We start from the raw sequence: 21,334 nt of genomic DNA, 5'->3' as shown, positions 1-21,334 counted from the left end.
TCTATACCTTGTTATCTCAGACTCTCCAGCAATGGCAGTTGCTACTATTTCTGCTGCTTTTCTCTCCTCCTTCCATAAGCAGAGCAAACTCTTCCCCATCTGAAAACTGCCTGACTTATCTCACTCGAGGATCAATGCCTGTATTCTTCGTTAGCCTGTCTGCAGTACTAGCAACACATGCTACCAGTTTCTGCAGGGAATATTGGAGCTGTCAGCCCATCAAATTGGTCAATACTTCCAGACGCTGGGTTTACTTTCCACTGAGTGATGAAAGTCTCATTGCCACCCACAGCACATTAGTATTGCTGGGCAAACATTTTCTTTGCTGGTGGTCTCTGATTTTTTTTGTCGGACAGCAAAAAGCAGTCCATCTCCTCTGTAATGTTCACCCCTCCAACTCTGGTTCTCTCCATAGATATTACCTAACTGCTGAGTATGTTAATCCAGAGACCCAGGTATTCTGGGAACTCAGGTTTGACTTACACTGTGACAGATGGTGGAATTTGAATTCAATAAAAGAAAACTGGAGTTCATCCAATAATGACCATGAATGCGTTGTTCATTGTCAGAAAAACCCATCTGGTTCACTAGTGTCCTTTAGGAAGAGAAACTGCCATCCTTACCTGGTCAGGCCTACACATAACTCCCGACGCATAACGATGTGCGTGACTCTTAACTGCTCTCTGGGCAATTCGGGATGAAAAATGAATGCTGGCCTAGCCAATGATGTCCTAATCCCATTAGTGAATAAAAAATATTCTGTTTTTAGATTTCTGTTGCAGATTTCGAGCATCTGTAGTATTTTGCTTTTGTTTTGATTCAGCCAATAAATCACTTGCTTTTAGTAGTTGAAGTCATGATAAACTGAAATTCAGGCCTACTAAACACATACCAACTAAACGTGGTCCTATTAAGGTAATTTCAATTGTATCCAGAGTTGTAGGCCACAAGCAGACAGCCTTTATGATAGAACTCAGATGTTTTTAGGAAACTTGAGTTGTTACAAAAGTAGATTATGATATGGTATGATACAAAGCCAAAGGGAACTGGATTCAAGAAGCAGAATTAGTTGGTTGCAATTATGCCTAATGGTGAACTTTTAACGCAGAAGTAGTCCTAATTGTTTCTCCAATGGATAAACCTTGCCAGCAAGGAATTACTCTGGATGTCTTTGGAGTCAGATGGAAACACGAAAGTTACATAGGAAATAGAACATAGAACATAGAAAAATAGAGCACAGTACAGGCCTTCGGCCCACGATGTTGTGCTGAACTTTTACCCTAAACCTAAGGTCTATCTAACCTTCACCCCGACCTTATACTATCATCCATATGCCTATCTAATTGCTGCTTAAATGGCCCTAATGAGGCCGACTCCACTACCCTCTCTGGCAATGCATTCCACGCCCCTACCACTCTCTGAGTAAAGAACCTACCTCTGACATCTCCCCTATATCTTCCTCCACTCACTTTAAAACTATGCCCCCTCGTAATAGCTATCTCCACACTAGGAAAAAGTCTCTGGCTGTCCACTCTACCTATACTCTGATCATTTTGTACACCTCTCTCAAGTCACCTCTCATCCTTTGTCATTCGAAAGAGAAAAGCCCTAGCTCTCTCAACCTTTCCTTGTAAGACCTTCCCTCCATTCCAGGCAACATCCTGGTAAATCTCCTCTTCACCTTTTCCAATGCTTCCACATCTTTCCTGTAATGAGACAACCAGAACTGGACACAATACTCCAGATGTGGCCGAACCAGGCTTTTGTATAGCTGGAGCATGACTTCACGGCTCTTGAACTCAATCCCTCTATTAATGAAAGCTAACACACCAACGCCTTCTTAACAACTCTATCCACCTGGGTGGCAGCTTTCAGGGAACTGTGGACATGAACCCCAAGATCCCTCTGCTCCTCCACACTGCCAAGAATCTTTCCGCTAACCCTGTATTCTGCTTTCAAGTTTGTCCTTCCAAAATGAATCACCTCACACTTTTCAGGGTTAAACTCCATCTGCCACTTCTCAGCCCAGCTCTGCATCCTATCAATGTCCCTTTGTAACCTAGAACTGCCCTCCGCACTATCCACAACTCGACCCACCTTTGTATCGTCCCTGAACTTAGTAATCCACCCTTCCACTCCTACATCCAAATCATTTACAAAAATCACAAATAGAAGAGGACCCAGAACAGATCCTTGTGGTACATCACTCGTAACTGAGCACCATGTTGAATGTTTTCTGTCCACTACCACCCTTTGTCTTCTAAGGGTCAACCAATTTTGAATCCAGTCTGCCACATTTCCCCGTATCCCGTGCCTCCTTACTGTCTGCATAAGCAACGCAGTTCGATAGAGTGGTCAAGAAGGCATACGGCATGCTTTCATTCATCGGATGGGGCATTGAGTATAAGAGTTGGCAGGTCATGTTGCAGTTGTATAGGACTTTGGTTCGACCACATTTGGAATACTGCGTACAGTTCTGGTCGCCACATTACCAAAAGGATGTGGATGCTTTGGAGAGGGTGCAGAGGAGGTTCACTAGGATGTTGCCTGGTATGGAGGGCGCTAGCTATGAAGAGAGGTTGAGTAGATTAGGATTATTTACATTAGAAAGACGGAGGTTGAGGGGGGACCTGATTGAGGTCTACAAAATCATGAGAAGTATAGACAGGGTGGATAGCAAGAAGCTTTTTCCCAGAGTGGGGGACTCGATTACTAGGGGTCTCAATTTCAAGGTGAGGGGAAAAGTTTAAGGGAGATATGCGTGGAAAGTTCTTTACGCAGAGGGTGGTGGGTGCCTGGAACGCGTTGCCAGCGGATATGGTAGAGGCGGGCACGATAGTCTCATTTAAGATGTATCTAGGCAGATACCTGAATGAGCAGGGAGCAGAGGGATACAGATCCTTGGAAAATAGACAACAGGTTTAGATAGAGGATCTGGATCGGCGCAGGCTTGGAGGACCGAAGGGCCTGATCCTGTGCTGTAATTTTCTTTGTTCTTTGTTCTTATCAAACGCCTTACTTAAATCCATGTATACCACATCCACTGCTCTCCCTTCATCCATATGTTTGGACAATCTTCAAAGAATTCAATATGGTTTGTGAGGCATGATTTATCCCTCACTAATCCATGCTGACTATCGTGAATCAAACTGTGCCTATCCAAGTGATCATAAATCCTATCTCTCAGAGCCCTTGCCAGTAATTTTCCCACCACTGACGTAAGACTAACTGGCCTGTAATTTCCGGGGTTATCCCTATTGCCTTTTTTGAACAAGGGAATGACGTTTGCCTCTCTCCAATCTTCCAGCACAATACCCGTGGACAGTGAGGACGAAAAGATCATTGCCAAAGGCCCTGCAATCTCTTCCCTCGCTTCCCATAGATTCCTTGGATAAATCCCATCTGGCCCGGGGGAAATTATCTATCTTCAAATTCCTCAAAATTCCTAGTACATCTTTGTTACTAACATCGACCTCCTCTAGCCTACCAGCCTGTTTCACACTGTCCTCTTCTACAGCTAGGTCCCTCTCAGTTATGAATACCGAAGTAAAGTATTCATTAAGGACCTCTCCTATCTGTTTAGGCTCAGCGCACAAATTGCCTTTACAATCCTTGATCGGCCCTACCCTTTCTCTGGTCATTCTCTTATTCCTCACGTACATGTAAAAAGCCTTGGAGTTTTCCTTGATCCTATCTGCCAAGATTTTCTCATGCCCCCGTATAGCTCTCCTAATTCCTTTTTTCCGCTCCTTCCTGGCTAACTCGTATCCCTCTGGAGCCTTTTCCGATACTTGTTTCCTAAACCTTTATAAGTATGCTTCTTCCTCTTAACCAGTCGTTCAACCTCTCTTGAGAACCAAGGCTCCCTCACTCGACTGCATCTTCCCTGCCTGCTAGGGACAAACATATCGAGCACACACAATATGCATTCCTTAAACAATCTCCACATTTCAGTAGTGCTCTTCCCTGACAGAATCTGTTCCTGTTTTATGTTACCCAGTTCTTGCCTAACAGAATTATAATTACCCTTGCCCCAATTATAAACCTTACCCTGCTGTATGTACCTATCCTTTTCCATGACTATTGTAAAAGTAACAGAGTTATGATCGCCACCGCCAAAATGCTCTCCTACCAACAGGTCTAACACTTGGCCCGGTTCATTGCCAAGCACCAAATCCAAAGTGGCCTCTCCTCATGTTGATCTATCTACATACTGTGTCAGGAATCCTTCCTGAACACACTGGACAAAATCTGCTCCATCTAAACTGTTACAACTAAAAAGTTTCCAATCAATATTTGGAAAGATGAAGTCACCCTAAGTTGGAATCTCATCCAGCACATCATGGTAAGGGGTCTTTGACTGGAAGTTAGATAAGTTACTGAAAGGTACTTCACAGGTTAAAAACATTGTCTGGGATTTTCTAATGTCCAGCTAGTCATTATTTCAGTCGATGGGAGTTATGCATGGGAATCCTGTGGAATTACCATCATAGCAGACTCCAAAGAAATTGCCCAAGAAATTAAAGATTCTGCTGGGTAATTCTTCTAAATCTGGAAACCTCCAAAAAAACTTCATTTAAGTTGGAGAATTTGGAGGGTTCAGAGGCTGTTAAATCAATAATAACTACTCGGGAAAAGTTAAGTACATTATATTTAATACATGGTAACTATTTGAGTGAAGCCACATTTACTTCACACACTCCAACTTACAGATGACATACACCCCAGACTCTAATCTGTTAGCCCTCCTTGTCCCCTGTAGATCTGATCCTGCCTCGCTTCACTTGATCCCAACACCAACAACCACCCCCTTGCCCCACCCCCACTCCCCCCTGCCAACCCACCATTCACATACACATACCCTTCCCAAAAGATGTAATCTGCCTGCACCCTGCTGGGACCTACGCAACCCACCCCAACATGGGACCCAGACATGGCCACCCCAAGCCCAGTGGCCACCGCCCCCCTCACTCCCAAATGTAGCGAGACACCCACCCATGCCCTGTCTCACCCCTTCAAGACCTGATTTTTCCCACCCAACCTGAGCTGCCCTAAACACTATCACTTACATGGCTCTCTTGCTAGCTTGTACCCTGGTACTCTACCTCCTGGCATCTTATCACCTACCCATAGCATCCTACACACTGCCAAGCAGACACACTATTTACCTGCGACACTAGCACCATACCGAGATGGTATCCTATCCCCCTAACTGTCTGACACCCTAACCTAACACCTTGTGTACTTGATGTTTAACACTACCTGTCAAAGAAGTAGTCTGAGATTCTGGATTTAAACATTGCAGATTATGACACCTGACTGTTTTTGAGAAAAGAGCATTGTTTGTTTTGCCCTGACATTTCTCCACTGCCAAAGAACTGCCAGAATGGGAGTACAATTGCATATTTCTGAAGATTCCACATTTCAAAAGATGGAGTTCTCTCCTCTCCTTTAAAACAAAATTGGGTGGAGAGGCAATCTAATGCTTGGAAAATCCACCTCATTAGTGAAGTAATTCACTGTAGGATGTTGCACTATGCCTTTTAATGGGACCACCAGTGTAGAGGAGTATTTATGCTGAACTTGGCAGCTGGTTTAAGTGAATGGCAATTTATACAGAGTGACATCAACTCACCTTGGATATTTGTGCTGAGGATTGGTGAATGGGATGCAGTTTGAGCCATGCATAACTCTGATGTTCTAAATTACAGTTGTGGTCTCATTATCTAGCAGTAGGAGACTATTTGAGCTGAAAATTATGGAAAAATTCTGAGAAAAGTGACTCTTTGAGTAGTTCTTTGATTTGTCAATGAAATAACAAAGCCTTTGGAAGTTAATGTGCAATAAGAAAGGAACAGGAAGGAATTTCTCTTTTGAGGAATATGTAAGATTAATTGTGGATATATAAAACATTGAGGATAAGGCTCAGAAGAACCACACATAAAATGTTTCCAGTAATTATCATAAGGCGCCACACTGCCTTCATGCTGACTCTGAAGCTGTGGGATTGTGTCCAAGTTGCATACTCTGATGCATGGGAGAATCCCTCTCTTTATCTTTTCCAAAAAAAGATGGTGTTGTTTTCCCCCTTATTCGGTTTTCTCTGCAACAATGTGATGGATGTAGACAGTGGCTTAGGAGTGTCATTGCTGAATATGCAGCAAAAATTGCTTGTAGTATCAACTAAGGATCTCATTATCCTTGTTCTATCTTGAATAAAGGCTCTGCAGTTCGATATGATGGTAGATATTCCACGTGTGCTTTTAGGGCCTTGTGTGCCTTCATCTGAAACCTCAAAGATTTTAATGTGGAAATTGTGGAGGCCACCTATCCTGAATTTTGGCTCAGCAGTATGCTATTTTGTGATAGGGATGCTAAAGGATTTCAAGAGGGTGTAGATATTTTTTTAAAGACTTACATTTATGTAGCTCCTTTTATGACTTCAGCATATAAAAGCTTTTGCAACCTGACCTTTTTTGAATCATACTGTGGGATCTTTTGCATCCACCTGAGAGAGCAGATGGGGTTTTGAATTAATGTTTCAACCAAACGATGACCTCTCTGACAATGTAATGTTCCATTAGTAACACACAGAGGTGTGATGATCTGACGTCTTTGGAATCTACACAGCCATACAGCTGTGTAAGTAAGTAGGTCTGCTTTTTTTTAACAAAAGGAAAAAGGACTCATTGACCTTGTATCTAGAAATCCTAGATTTATCAGCTTTTGTCTCATAAAGCCAAAATGATCTTCTTCCTAGCAGCCCAGTAGAAACTTGGAAGATAAATAAGCACAGTTTATATTTGGTAATTGCTAACGACTCCACATTTTGAAAGAATGCTTGAAATTTCCAAAGCGGCTTGTAGATTTCGCAAACTCAGGTTAGCTGAATGGTTGCAAACTATGGAGATGTGGGACGTTAATAAAAGTTACCAAAGGTATCTATTTAAATTAAGTTCCCTAGCCTTGATGCATACAATGATGATGTTTTGCCCTGATTTTTTTTTCCTGAATCCACATTACCAGACACATTCAGTGTTATACATCTATTTTTGCAAAGTAAAGGAAGCATTATTACTCAAGAAAATATAAGTTGATACAGCATTTTTTTTAAACAAGCAAAAACAAAAAATGCTGCAGAAACCCAGCAGGTTTGGCAGCATCTGTGGAGAGAAAACAGAGTTAACATTTTGAGACCAGTGATGATCCTCCAGGAAGGGTGCTGAAGACCTGCTGAGTTTCTTCAGATATCTCTGTTTTTGTTGTTTCAGTTCTTCAGTATCTGGCGTTCTTTGCTTTATTTTTGTTATTTTTAAAATTCTTTCATGGAACATGAACGTCACTGATGTCATTGCCTAAGCTTTAAAATACTGGAAAGCTGTATGAGCTGGATTGATGAAATGCATCTTTTAAGGAATAGATGCGTAGAAGAACCAAGGGTAAGAAAATAAGCATCAGCATTCTAGGCTTAAGTTAAAATGCAAAAAAAAACGTTATTATACAAACTTAAACATCATCAGTACTGACCAAGTAGGTAAGATAATAATTTTAAACAATGCACAATGTAGGTACTAACATTCGGGATTGACGGGGTGGTAAATGCGATTTAACAGGCAAACTGTGGTTAACTGCTTCACAGAGTCATGTTAAATGGCGAATGTGTTCATGACAGATTCCCACCCAGATGTTAGATACGCTGTGGGTCACCAAATCGTATAAAGATTCTGTCTCTTTTGCAAGGTATTCAAATTTTTCAATTTCATTGAAGCCCTGGAAGGCCATCAAAGTCTCTCTTAACTTGGATTGCATCGGTGATTGCTTACATCTTGATAGTTCAGTCTCTTCTTACAAGACTGAGTTTCTAAGACCTTCAGAGACTGCCCAGGATTCAAATTATTGGCACAGTTTCAACTTTTATCAAACAGCTAGGATACCATGCTAAGCTCCAAACTTTCTCGGCCACAACAAGAAAGTACTGCTTTCTTTTACCCCTTTCTCAGCATCATTGAATTATCAGTGACTCCCAGGGATTTTTTAAAAACTTGGAACCATTTTCCATGTCACAGACCAAGCACTCCCTGGGACGTCTTCTGACCCCTAACTCTCTGGAGCCTGCTTGCTCCACCCATTACCATGATGATCTGAACTATTCATAACCTGACTTTGAGCTTAAGTGGCCAACATTTACATTTTCTTCTTTGATCTAATGAAATGACTGGGTTGTACATCCTTTCAAAGTTCACTAAATGCTTTTAACTAATTTACCTTTAACTTCTAAAGCGAACAATCTCCCCTAACTGACATAATGTCTCCAGCTAAATAAGTCCACCTGCTGGTTTTGATCCTACCTATCTAGCTGGTAACCTCTTAAAAAGCATTACTCAAGCCTTTTAAGTAAACAGTGCTTCAATGTGCTTTACATGCATTCATCCCATTTTCTACTGTTAAACTCTAACGCCTAAAATTGAAATTTACTCTGAAACATCATAGTCAGGAACTAGATATTCGGAGCACTGACAAGATCAGCATTTATCACCCATTCTTAATTGCTGTTGATAGTGTGATAATGAACCTCCTTGAACTATTGCAAGCCTTCTGGTGTAGGTACTTCCCCATATTGTAAGGAAGGAAATCTCAGGATTCTGACCTAGTGACAATGAACAAAGAGCAACATAGCTCTAAGTCAGGTTGGTACATGACTTATGAACATGAGGTGTGGTGATATGCTAAAGGTTAAAGGATTCTATCAAAGAAATGCTGTAATAAACTGTAAATAAATGTACAACTGTATGCTTCCTTTAGTTGAATATCATAACCTTTATAGTGTTGACAAAATCTAAAAGTTTTATATAGTCAAAACTGCTGGTTGACCTCCTTTGATAAATTTGAAACTCCTTTTACATAGTTTTTTTTTGCTATTGTACTGTTTCATGTTTTCTGGCTGTTCAAGGTAATTCATCAAAACATACAAGATTGTTAACCCAAATGAAATTTACTGAAGTTTGAGAAGATTAAATTAATGTTGAAAGTTTTGTTAGTTTATTGTAGTCGAAAAGACGCTATCTGCACACTATATGTTCTTTTCAGGGCGCAAATATAAAGCGCAGCGTGTGGGGCGCCTGGTCCCTTGATCCACATTTATACAAAAATTCTTAATAACTTGGCATGTTTAATGCTGCTGTTTCTCTTGCCTAGATTTTGATCCAGATCTAGGCTATAGACATTCTGGAGCGATGTTAAATCACAACGTTTCCCTCCCACCCACCCACCATTACCTCCTCCAATGCCCAAAAAACTTCTGTTTTAAGTGAGCAGGGATAAAGCCTCACTATTCCAAAAATAGCCCAGTCTCTCTCTCTCTCACATGATATTGTGTCCAAATGTAATAAGCCCAAGAGTATGTATTAAACTTGAATGTTCAAACATTGCACACTTCCGATTCTCAAGTTATCTGGAACCCTTGTCACTGAAGACAAGACTTTAATCTATTTTCAGCCGCTTTATTTATAATTTCATATACAGTTAATAGTGACTTAAAACTGCCTTTAATGTTGGAAAATTAATAGCACGTGTGAATTATTGCTGGCAAGTACTAATTTGCATCAAATATTATTGATTTTGTGTGTGATTGCTGGAAAATGACCATCTGAAAAATACATGGTAATCTGACCACCTACACAAAAATTTCCTCTTTGACTCATGGAGGTTTACAACTTAGAAACAGGCCTCATGAAATAAGTTGTTGGTAAGGATTCCCCAGACGGCCCAATGGAGCCTCCAGGGACTTTCTCGGGGAAAAAAGACTTTCAGTGTAGCCATAAAAGCAATACCTTTTTTTTTTCCCATTTGATTAAAAATTAAGGTTGTACGTCACAAATTGTCAGAAGGGATATGTTGTATACCTACCGGGCTACAAACGACAAAATTTGCCACTTTGTCCATCTCCTGGCCTGCTAAATGATGCTGACCTCTTCGAGATCATACCATTTACATTAAAAAAAATTCCACAGTTTGTTGCCAAATTGCTGAGTATACGCTCTTGGAACATTTAATTCTTGTACTTCTGTCTGACATTGGCTGATGAATCTCTCAATTTTCCTTTTTGAAGCATTCCTTCTAATTCAGCCACATAAAGTCACAGGATGTGCAGGCTCTTTTTCTTTGTGATGCATGCAGTCTGTTTTCAGGTCAGACTCACATCCTGAAGAAACAAGAGAATGCAGAAAGCTGAAGTTCGGCTGCAGTTCAGGAAACTGGCATCACAGACCTTTTCTGACTAAGTCCACTTCTGATCTACAACTATTTTCAAAATTCCAACTGGCTGCTAGATTATCCAAACATTGGTCAGCAATTCATAATTCGTCAGAATTCTATTAGAATGGGCAAAAATGCTACCAGACATGCTTATAAGAGAGAAAAAAAGCTTCACAGCAGAAACCTTTTAATATCAAATGTTTATTGTCATGGCAGTGTTCTACTAAATCATTGCCTATGGGATATTTAAAAGAGTGACTGTCGCTATCGGTGCTGCTTTTTAAAAGTCACTTAGCATGACTTATTAGCTTTACCATTGTCTTAGCTAGCACTGTTTTCCTTTTGGGGTACCCAAGCCTCATTTTAATTGCAGAATCACATCCTTTACTGCCAACAAACACCAATTGAATATTGTCTTAGTTTAGATCAATGCTGTAATTATAAATAACTGTCATTAACTTAACATTGCTCATTTTTTGTATCTTTTCTGAAGTAGTGTCAGTACTGATACCATTAGATTTTGAAGGAATTACTTCTTGGGTGTGATGTTACACAAGGGCTAACACCTGTACTGATAAGTGACTTGTGAGACTTCTTCAGCCTCAGATCAGTGGATTAAGGAAGGTGTGTCAAACTAAACCGTGAACGATCCTGTTCATGTCCTGACTGTAATTACTAAACAAATCAACACAGAGACCAGACGTTTTTGCAAAGGGACTTTTTTTTTTAAAAAAAGATTTTGACAGGCTAAGAATGTTTTAGAAGCCACAAACCAAACACTATGTTTTATTTCTGGAAGGCTGGAATGAGAGTGAAGCAGCAATGTTAAACTTGTATTAAACCTTCATCAGACCACACCTGTAGTACTCCATACAGATTTGGTGGCCATGTTATGGAAAGGATATAAGGGCATGTGCCTAACGGAGAGGGTCAACATGCTGGGTCCCTTGAAGAAAATGCTGCGGCATGACCTAATACAGATCCTTTAAAATTATGAAAGATTTTGATAGAGTAGATATACAGAGTATTTCATTTGTGCGGAAAATCAAACTTGACGTTGTACGCACAAGTTAGCCACCAAGAAATGCAATAGAAAATTAAAAAGAAAAATATCCTTCAGAGGATGATGATATTCTGCAACTTGCCGCAGAAGGAATTAGAAGCAGGAGTAGGCCTTTTGGGCCCTTGAATTTGCTTTGTCTTTCAACTAGATCATGGCTGATCTACCTCAATGCCATTTTTCTTTATTGTATTCTTCGATGCCTTTAATATAGTCTGTCTTGAACATATTCAATGATTGAACCTCCACTGCTGCCTGAGGTAGAAAATTTCAAAGATTCACGATCCTCTGAGTAAAGAAATTCCTCCTTAATTTTATACTAAATTGCTTATCCCTGGTTCTAGAAACCCCAAGCCAGGTAAACATCCTTCTTCCATCTACCCAAGCCTTATTGGAATTTTTGTATGTTTCACCTCTCATTCTTCTAAACCCGAGAGAATCGTGGGCCAGTTTCTCTTATCCTCAATAAATCTCTCAATCATCCTGTCAATTTTCATCCCATCTGCTACCTCTACCATCACCACCTCCACCAATAATATACTAGCATTTTTCTCTTTAGTACATATCAATATAAAAAAAATTAATTATTCAACACTCCCTGAACCCCTCTGTACACAGTATCTTCTTAGTCCCATCTTGCCTCTTACCACCACTTGCCATTTACATCTATTGAAGATTTTTGGTTACACTTATATATATGTCCGTTCTACTGTCAAATTTTCTCCTTATCAGTCATACTTTTCTCTTTGTTTCCCCTCTCAACTTCCTGTATTTGGCTTGATTCTTGCTTGAAGATTCAATTTTCCAGGCATTATTCACTTTTTTTTTTGTCTTGTTTGTCATATTTTCTATCTATATTATTAATCGCTCAATCAAGGAGTCTGGCTTTGGTGCCCTGCATTTTCCTTTTGATGGAATGTACCTAGCCTCAACTGAAAAATCTCTTTCTTAAAGATCACCTATGTTTCCATTGTAGTATTTTCTGTCAGTCCTTGGATACATTTTACCCTGGCTAGATCCCTTCTGATCCCATTGTAAGTAGCCATCTTTAATTCAGAAATTCCACTTTACATTGTTCCTTGGATGTCAAAATTATCACCTTTTCTCGAGTGTTCTGTCACAGACACTTATTCCACTTAACCCACCTCATTTCCCAGCACCAAACCCAACAGCTGTCACCTCCATAGTTGAATTGAGAATGTATTGATCAAGGAGCCCTTCTGAACGTATTCCAGAATTCTTCCACCTCCTTTACCTTCACTCTTAAAATTAGTTCCAAAATATCAATTTCAGATGAGATCCTTAACTTTCACCATTACAATTCTTGCTCATCTCTTTGGTTTCTTTAAAGATTTGCATCTGACTCTCCCTTACCCTTCTCACTATTAGAAAGCAAGTAGAATGCCCCTATTGCGTGATCATATCCATTTTGTTTTTGAACTCTGAATGAATTAATTCTGTCCTTGCTTCTTCAAGGGTATACTTTGTTTCTAAAGTACAATTTCTTCCCTAATCAGTACTGTGATTGCACATTCATTTCTACTTCCCTACCATTTTGCACACTTCTTGTGTTCAAGAAGGAAAAGTGCCCAGACTTTACCTCTTCAAGCCACAGTTGCTTTATTACTATGATATCGTATTTCCACTCAGCTTTTTGCACTGGTAGCTGACCAGCCTTATTCAACACACTTTGTGTGTTTGCATTTGTGCATTGTAAACCTGTTTTTTTTTATTCCTCATTTTCTTCTTAGTCTGATGCTATCTAATGTGGTGCTATCCAAAGCTTTCACTCTTGTCTATCTTGTTCCACTTTTCTACTTCAGTATGGCAATTAGTTTAAATCCTTGCTGTGAGCTACTTTGAAGTCAGACCTGTTGAGATTCAACCCACGTATTTTAAAAAGGTGCCTCTTGCTCCAGAACTGGTCTCAGTGCTCCAAGATTGTAAAGCTCTGACTCTTGCACCTTGTCTCATTGCATTGCATTGATCGTCCCTATTTTCGTTTTTCTACTTTCGCTAGCGAATGGTACTGGGAATGATTAGAGATTGCTACCATTGAGTTCTGCTTTTTAACCTTCCTTTCTAGCTACTGAATTTGAACTGTAGGACCTCAATAGTTGCCCACTATAGGTCATTGGAACTTGTATGTAGTGCCATTTCTGTTTCTTTCCCTTGACTCTGCCGAATATTCTGCACCATCACACGTTAGGGGTGGCTCGGTGGTAGCACTGCTGCCTCACAGTGCCAGGGACCCGGGTTTGATTCTACTCTCGTGTGACTGTCTGTGCGGAGTGTGCACATTCTCCCCACGTCTCCATGGGTTTTCTCTAGATGCTTTGGTTTCTTCCTACAGTCCAAAAATGTGCAGGTTAGGTCGATTGGCCATGATAAATTGTCCATAGTGTCCAGGGATGTGTAGGTCAGGTGGATTAACCATGGGAAATGCAGGATATGGGGATTGGATCTGGGTGGGATGCTGTTTGGAGGGCCGGTGCGGACTTTATGGGCTGAATGGCCTGCTTCCATAGGATTCTGTCACCGTGGGGTCAAAACTGGGGATATTTTCTGATTGCACAGTATTCAGCACTATTTGTGACTTATTAGATAGCTAAGGTTTTGAGGTAGATTTGTAGCTTGGGTTGTGGATGTTGAGGTTGGTTGACTTGCTGAGCTGGTTTGTTGTTGTTCTGCAGATGTTTCATTACCCTGCTGGGTAACATCATCAGTGCAGCCTCCAATGAAGCGTCGTTGTGTTTTCCCGCCTGGTTTTTAAACCCTGGAGCCCGTTGAGCTGGATTACCTCACTTCCCGTTTTCCTTCGCAGTGGAGTGTATATGGGGTCAAGTTCTATGTGTTTGTCGATGGCTTTCTTTGTGGTGTACCAGGCTTCTTGGAACTCCCGTGCCTGTCTCTGCTTTGCTTGTCCCAGGATCTTGGCGTTATCCCAATTGAATTGGTGGTTTTCCTTATCTGCTATAACAACGGCTTTGTTATGCATTGCTGTTCCCCCTTATGCAGCCCCCTTATTGTTCGTGACTGCCATTGTTTGGACTGTGTACCTTCAAGTTGTCATCATGTCTTGCAGTCTCCAGCACTGAGCATTGATTTGTGAGTAGCACACTCTTCGTGGATTTCTGCTTTTGCTGCGTCTTCCTGATGGTCACCTTTCTCTGGCTGTGAAATGGCCACCTCCTGGAGGTTTATGGTCCAGGAGTTTTGATTCTTCACAGTGACTCCAGCTGTCCCTTAAGTTCCAAGTTTCAAACTTGAGCTCAGATAGTTGCTGATGTACATGATGTGTCCTGAAATTTTAGTGTATTGTAGGAATTAGATGTAACAGGTTTAAACAAAAAAGTATCTTTTACAGTCTTGTTAGCAGCATGTTAAAATTGTTAGTTTTAGTAAAAAGCTCTAGTCCTCAGATCTTGCTGTCCGCTGTTTCATTTCTTGGACTATTCATCTTTTAAAATACTGGAAAAGCATCATATTTCTCACTGTACCAAATTTCAAGAGCCTTCCAGAGAAACTGTACTCCACAGATTTTGTCATGATCTCCTTCTCATTTACTTCTATCTACAGGTATTTCTTTTCATTAAACTTAGTTAAATGATTACTTTTTCCAAGAATTAAGCAATCTGAAAGGACACCACTGTAGACATGGTATAGATACACGCATGGGAAAACAAGAGTAGTTGAGGGAGAAGGGAATAGAGGGATATTCTGGGGAAAAAAAGGAATGAGGTAGAATGCAAACTGGCTATAGTGAAGTACTTTACAAGTGCGGATTACTTGGCCGAATGATGTATTTTGTTACTGTACATTCCAGGTAGTTCATTTTATTCAGTATTCATTGGTTATGATTCAGTAAAGTACTGCTTTGACAACAAACTCTGGAAAGTCAAAAATTTCTGCTGTTTAGCTATATCTGTCGAAAGCATGTTTGGCAATTTTTTTTCATTTAAATGGAATTCTGCTTTATTTATACTGTACAAGGCTAATATGACCTAATGAGCAATAAGACCTTAAATATTTACTTTTTAATCCAGAGTATGCAAAATAGTTCTTTATTGTTTAAGACCAGATGTTGAGTTCTGCTGAATACCCTTCTTTCCAATATTCTTAGTTTTACTCAAGAAAGCAAAAAAAAGAACTAAAATATTATTAATATTGAGAAAATGTGGGGCAGCAGCCATAACATTGGAGTATTATCTCTAAATCAATTTTCAAACTACTTCTGAAATGAGTTTCTTAATTCCTGATTGGTAAATGATTTGGTACAAACCTCTTTTGTTCTTTGATAACCCTTTTATTCTTGTTTTTAAATTGATCTGTTCCTCACTCTCTTCAGTGCAGCTGTGTGGCCAGTTGTTCAAGACTGCATGAGAACAGCCTGGGTTAATATGACCTTGTTTCTTCACCACCACCATTTCATTTCATGGGACAGGGCACAACCTTCAATCTACGTTCCTCTTTGTTGACTTCTCAGGGATTGGGATTGTGGGAAGAAGTCTGAACCTCAACATTACGTTGCATGCTGTTGATGCCTGAAAGTGCTAGTTCAATTCTTCAGGAATTTAATGAAGCCAATTTGAGGAGGAGTGAAGGAATGAATGAAGCATGCTCAATCATAGATTTCCTGATTAAAAATCATAAGTTAAATATTCACATTGAAACCACCTGCATTTATTTTCAACTTTGACATACAAAAATGTATTTAATGAGGAAAAAAAATAAATTTTAGTGGCAAGATGGGCTGTTAGGATGGGTGGCCAAATGCTTGACAGGAAAGATAGCAGGAAGGAAGGTTTTAAAGGAGCCAGGAATGGTAGAAGGATTAGGTAGGAAATTCCAGAGCATGTGGCCAAGTGGTTTCAACAGCAGATTGGTTGAGGCAGAGATGGATAATGTTGTAGAGGTAGACATCCGGTATCTTTGTGTTGGAGGGATATAATCTCTTTCTGAAACTGAGCAAAGGATGCCAAATGTGAATTAACTTGTTCAATCTGTGACGTGGCTGGGAGGAGCATGCGTATGAAATTTGTGGTGATGGTCAAAGATGATGATTTCTGTTTGATGTTTGACTGGAATAAATTCCAAGCTTTTGAAAGCTGAAGTAACCTGACAGCACTGAGACAGCAAAGGACCCAAGAATGATGGTGGTGTGGTGGACCTGTGTCACTGGCTTTTGAATGAAAGATGAGTCAGTCTGAACATAATGAAGCCAGAGAGCAGCATGTAGATGACCAAGGAAGTCAAGGATATATCATTGTGTATTCTGGAAGTAACAGTTTGCTGATAGGCAGGAAAACTAATGTTGAAGATACTTTGGCAATAACCTAATAGGTAAAATGTTGAATCAAGTGAGGACCGTTACACTGTGTTGGATGACAGAGATGGATTGAGCAGTTACACAGGTCAAAGGTTGCACAGAGGTTGCAGTTGTTCAGGAGAATAATACATATCATCGACAAGGATGTCATTTGCATCTTTGCTTAGGGCTACTGTAGCCTTGTAAAAGTGTTGTTGAAACTTGAATGAAGAGTATGGTGTAGAAGGAAGAGCAAAAGTGTATGGTGACCATAGACTATAACGTTTATGTTTGGGCAAGTGATTGTTGCAGCATGCTTTTTGGAGGGATTTCCCCGAAAGACCTGGCAAGATTTATCATCGTGATTTACCAAACTCGCCTTATTAGCTATTGTCACTCACTAATGTCTTCAACATCTTCCCATACTCACTCTGTTTTCCTTCTTGTAACCTCCCACACTTTTAATCCTGCTTGGCCTCTACTTCTCTGCTGTCTACTTCTCTCTCCCAGGGCACCTCCCCGTCTTTTGAACACCTTCATCAGCATTAGCAGCTGCGCCATCCACCTTCCTCTCACTCAGTTCCTCAATTTCTCTCATTCCAGAAAAAAAGAGTCCACACCAAGGCTGAGGGACCCAGAAGGGTGGAAAAGTGCCCAAAATCAGGTTCCTTACACTTTGAGGAGAGAATCCTGATCCTTGCAGGAAGTCAAAACAGATACCTGACAAATTCAGCAGAATGCTGGCTGTGAACAGACTACAAGTTGCTCAGGAGTAAAAAGCATTGCGGGTCACAATGCACGGCCACTGGTGTACATCCCCTTGACCATGAGTGTTAGGATCCAAGATTTGCCATTTCCTGACAAATGATTGATGACACTACTCTGATCTACTTGCAGTATGTTTAGGAAGTGCAGACCTGCACTGCAGACCACACTAGAAACTTGCATTGAGAGGCTGCTGTAAGGGCATATTGAATTGTGTGCCTGTTGATGTGTGCAGTCATCAGACTAGGCTGCAACTCTGATCTAGTGCGTGCTGTCCTAGCACTTTGTCATTTAGTGCCTACCTGCATGCTCGCAGCATCTGTGCCTTGTCAACTCGTGCACTCACACAGCCGGGCAGTTTGTCTTGCTAGTCAGCAATCCTCAATCAAGTGGCTGGATGTAGCACTTTGCTAATATCAATCTGTCACCTGCTGCAAATGCCAGCAGTTTATGCAGCATGTATGGCAAGCAAACAGCTATGTCCCAAAGTCTTAGGGGAGTAGTCCACACTGGAGTCCATGGAGGCACAGTCATTGGGGCAGCAAGTACAGCATCCAATGCCAGTCTAGGAAATGTCTCAGTGAGCTGTGGTCACCTTGGTCAGTGTGTTCTTGGTCAGGCTGTCCATAGCAGTCTAGTTGGCAGTCTATAAATAAACAAGGTGTACAATTTGTCCTTTTCTTGGTAGATAATCTTCAGAGATTCGAAGAGTAACCATAGGTAATGTCTTGATGTCATAACTCTGTGTTGGTTTACTGGATTAACGCTTCAATATATGGTTTGTGTTGAGTCCCTGATATTTTTCTGACTGAACCGCTGTGATGGGAAGATCTCTTTACACAATACAAGAGTATCATGTGTTACTGCTCCATTACATCCAATTCGTCCAATGAACACGGCATCACAACTCATTTGAAGTTTTGTTGATAAAAATGATCTGTAATTAAATTTGAAAATGCATAAATTGAAAAAAAATATGATGAGAAATCTTTTACATTCATGAATTACAAAGGCCTTTGAATTTTTTATTCCCATTGTTGCATATGATCTACAATATACAAAATGGTTCATGAGAAATGTTTGCTGATGAAACAAAAGACTGTGGATGATGAAAATCTGAAAAATCAGCAGAAAATGTTCGAAATACTCAGCAGGTTAGGCAGCATTCATGGAGACAGAAACATGAAATGTCAACTTGTTTTTCTTTCCTCAAATGCTGCCGATCAGCTGAATGTTTCCAGCATTTAATATTTTTATTAAGAATTTGAAAATCACTTTTGAAAGTGTGGTACTTGTGAGTGCCTTTTGATAGTTTCATACATTTTAGAATTGTTTAAGGATGTTGCATTATATACCAGTTCAGGTATTGGTGTCTTGTACACAATTAAGATGTTAAGAACATAGGATCAATTGATGTACTGTGACATACTGTGTTTCCTTATTGCTGTCAAGGACACAGCCAATATGTAAACTTTGTTTTTAACATTCATTTCTTTGTAGTGAATTTAGTATTTATGCTGAAAATGTCAGTTTTTAAAAAAACTAAGTTTGTATTTGTTATTTTTCACAATTATCCGTTGGTATTTTCAGAGGTTGAAGATTAATTGACTTCAGTTAATTTTAAAAATCACTATGTCCAAATAAATTTATGACAGACACTACAATCAGTCGTCAGCAGTTTGCAGTTCAGTTTGCTAAAAGAAACATTTTTTGAATATCCATTTCACTCATAGCAAAATATTTGGTCATTCAATAGCAAGATTCTACAAGAAATAGGAACTTTTAATGAGACCAACAATCCAAGTATTCCCTATTCAATCTTATCTTAGTTCCACTAGTCCTTCAGATATTGCTTTTCTTGCCTTTTTAAAAAAAAAATCCATCTTGTCTCCCTTTTTTATGCTGCATTACAGTAACAGAGCTCAGAAAGACCAAATGATGCCAATGCTTTTTAGCTGAAGTTCATAGCAGTTGCCTTAAAAGATCAAAACTTTCTGTGCAGCACAATGGTATTAATGCTCAGCTTCTGATGTGTCCCTGTAGGATTTTTTTCTCTCCTTTAGTGTGGGGGAAGGGAATGATGGATATCCTATGGAACATTCTCAATATTTGCAAACACTGTTGTCCTTGTTTTATAGAGTCCTGTTCACAAGCTCAGTCCTTAACCTGGCTGAACTGGTTGCCCTCCGACCTGACCTTGCCAAATTGAAAAAAGTCCTCTACTTTCATGAGAACCAGTTGGTATATCCTGTCCGGAAAAGCCAAGAAAGAGACTTCCAGTTTGGATATAACCAAGTCATTTCATGGTAGGTGAGATTGCCTGTCGTTAGTTTTGTTGATGTTACTTGTTGGCTTTCTCCTAATGAGAAGCTTCCAAACCTATTGACAAACTTGTCATAACAGAATAGGCAGTTTGCTTTGTCATCGGGAGTACTTGTTGCTAACAGTTTCAAAATAAGTCTATTCCAGTAGAGCTATTTAAATTGTAATTCTGCAGTACATCTTAATGAAGAACAGTATAGTTACAATAGTATTTTCCTTGCCTTAACATTATCAATGCTGTTCACCATGTGTATACAGTCAAAATTAGACTAATAGCCCATAGCAAAGTTCTCCGGTAAATCAAAATATGCTTTTGCAAAACAGAGGTAAGCATTAGTACATTTGTACATTAGTTAAATGTTACTTTGTGAGTGACAGACAAAATATATTTTTTAAAAATTTTTATCTGTATTGTCTGAAACTTGGTGAACTTATAGAGTCAGAGTCATACAGAATGGAAACAGACCCTTTGGTCCAACTCGTCCATACCGACCAAGTTTCCCAAACTTGAATTAGTTCCACTTGCTTGTGTTTGACCCATTTCCCTCTAAACCTTTCCTATTCATGTATGTGCCTAAATGTCTTTTAAATATTGTAATTGTACCTGCATCTACCATTTCCTCTAGCAGTTCATTCCACATATGAACCGCTCGCTGTGTGAATCGCTTTCTCCTCTCACCTTAAAAATATGTACCCTAGTTTGAATTCCCCTGCCACAGGGAAAAGACCTTTGCTATTCACCTTATGTATGCCCGTCATGATTATATAAACCTCTATAAGATCACCACACAACTTCCTATACTCCAGAGAAAAATGTCCCAGCCTATCCAGCCTCTTCTCATATCTCAGAACCTGTAGTACTGTCAACACTCTGGTAAATCTTTTCTGAACTCTCTCTAGTTTAATATTTATAGCAGGGTGACCAGAACTGTACACAGTACTCCAAAAGTGGCCTCACCAATGTCCTGCACAACTTCAACATGATATCCCAACTGCTACGTATTTTGGTAGGAAGACTACTGAAAGGCATTAAAAAATAGTGGGTGTAAGTATAAATGAGGTGTAGGTGCGAAGGTACCTGGGTGTATATGCACACAGATTATTGAAGGTAGCAGGATGGGTGAAGAGAGCAAATAAAGCACACAGTACCCTTGGCATTGTTAGGGGCATGGAGTACATGTCGAACTTATCTAAGACTTTCGTTAGACATAGACTGGAGTATCGTGTACATTTCTGGGCACTGAAATGTAAGAAGGAATGTGAACAAAACAGAGTGGAGAAGCATTACAAGAATGGTTCTAAGAATGAAGAACTGAAGTTATGATGTTAGACTGAAGAAATTGAGACTTTCTCATTGGAGAGAAGAAGGCTAAGAGGAGATCTAGTAGAGGCTTTCACCATCGTAAGTGAACTGGATGGAGTAGATTGGGAGAAACTTTCCCGCTCAAAAGGATCAAGATTGAGAGGGCATAGAATTGAACTTATTTGCAAAAAGAACAAATATAATATGAGACAACAAGGTGCAGGGCTGGATGAACACAGCAGGCCAAGCAGCATCATAGGAGCAGAGAGGCTGACGTTTTCGGGCCTAGACCCTTCATCAGAAAAGGGGGAGGGGAAGGGGG

At 40.1% G+C, this 21,334-nt stretch overlaps 1 protein-coding gene across 1 annotated transcript in view; it reads left to right on the top strand.

The window, feature by feature from the left end:
• Positions 1-14,306: 14,306 nt before the first annotated feature.
• Positions 14,307-21,334, top strand: part of gtdc1 (glycosyltransferase-like domain containing 1) — a 226,869-nt gene continuing 219,841 nt past the window's right edge. The window contains exons 1-2 of the mRNA XM_020512422.2: positions 14,307-14,422; positions 19,526-19,693. Of these exons, the coding sequence (XP_020368011.2) occupies positions 14,307-14,422; positions 19,526-19,693 (284 nt within the window). The remainder of the gene's footprint in view (positions 14,423-19,525; positions 19,694-21,334) is intronic.

The sequence above is a fragment of the Rhincodon typus genome, chromosome 7, assembly GCF_021869965.1.
Source record: "Rhincodon typus isolate 14 chromosome 7, sRhiTyp1.1, whole genome shotgun sequence".
Classification (NCBI taxonomy): Eukaryota; Metazoa; Chordata; class Chondrichthyes; order Orectolobiformes; family Rhincodontidae; genus Rhincodon; species Rhincodon typus.
The sequence above is the reverse complement of the archived record's forward strand: the minus strand, read 5'-3'. Positions and strand labels throughout refer to the sequence as shown.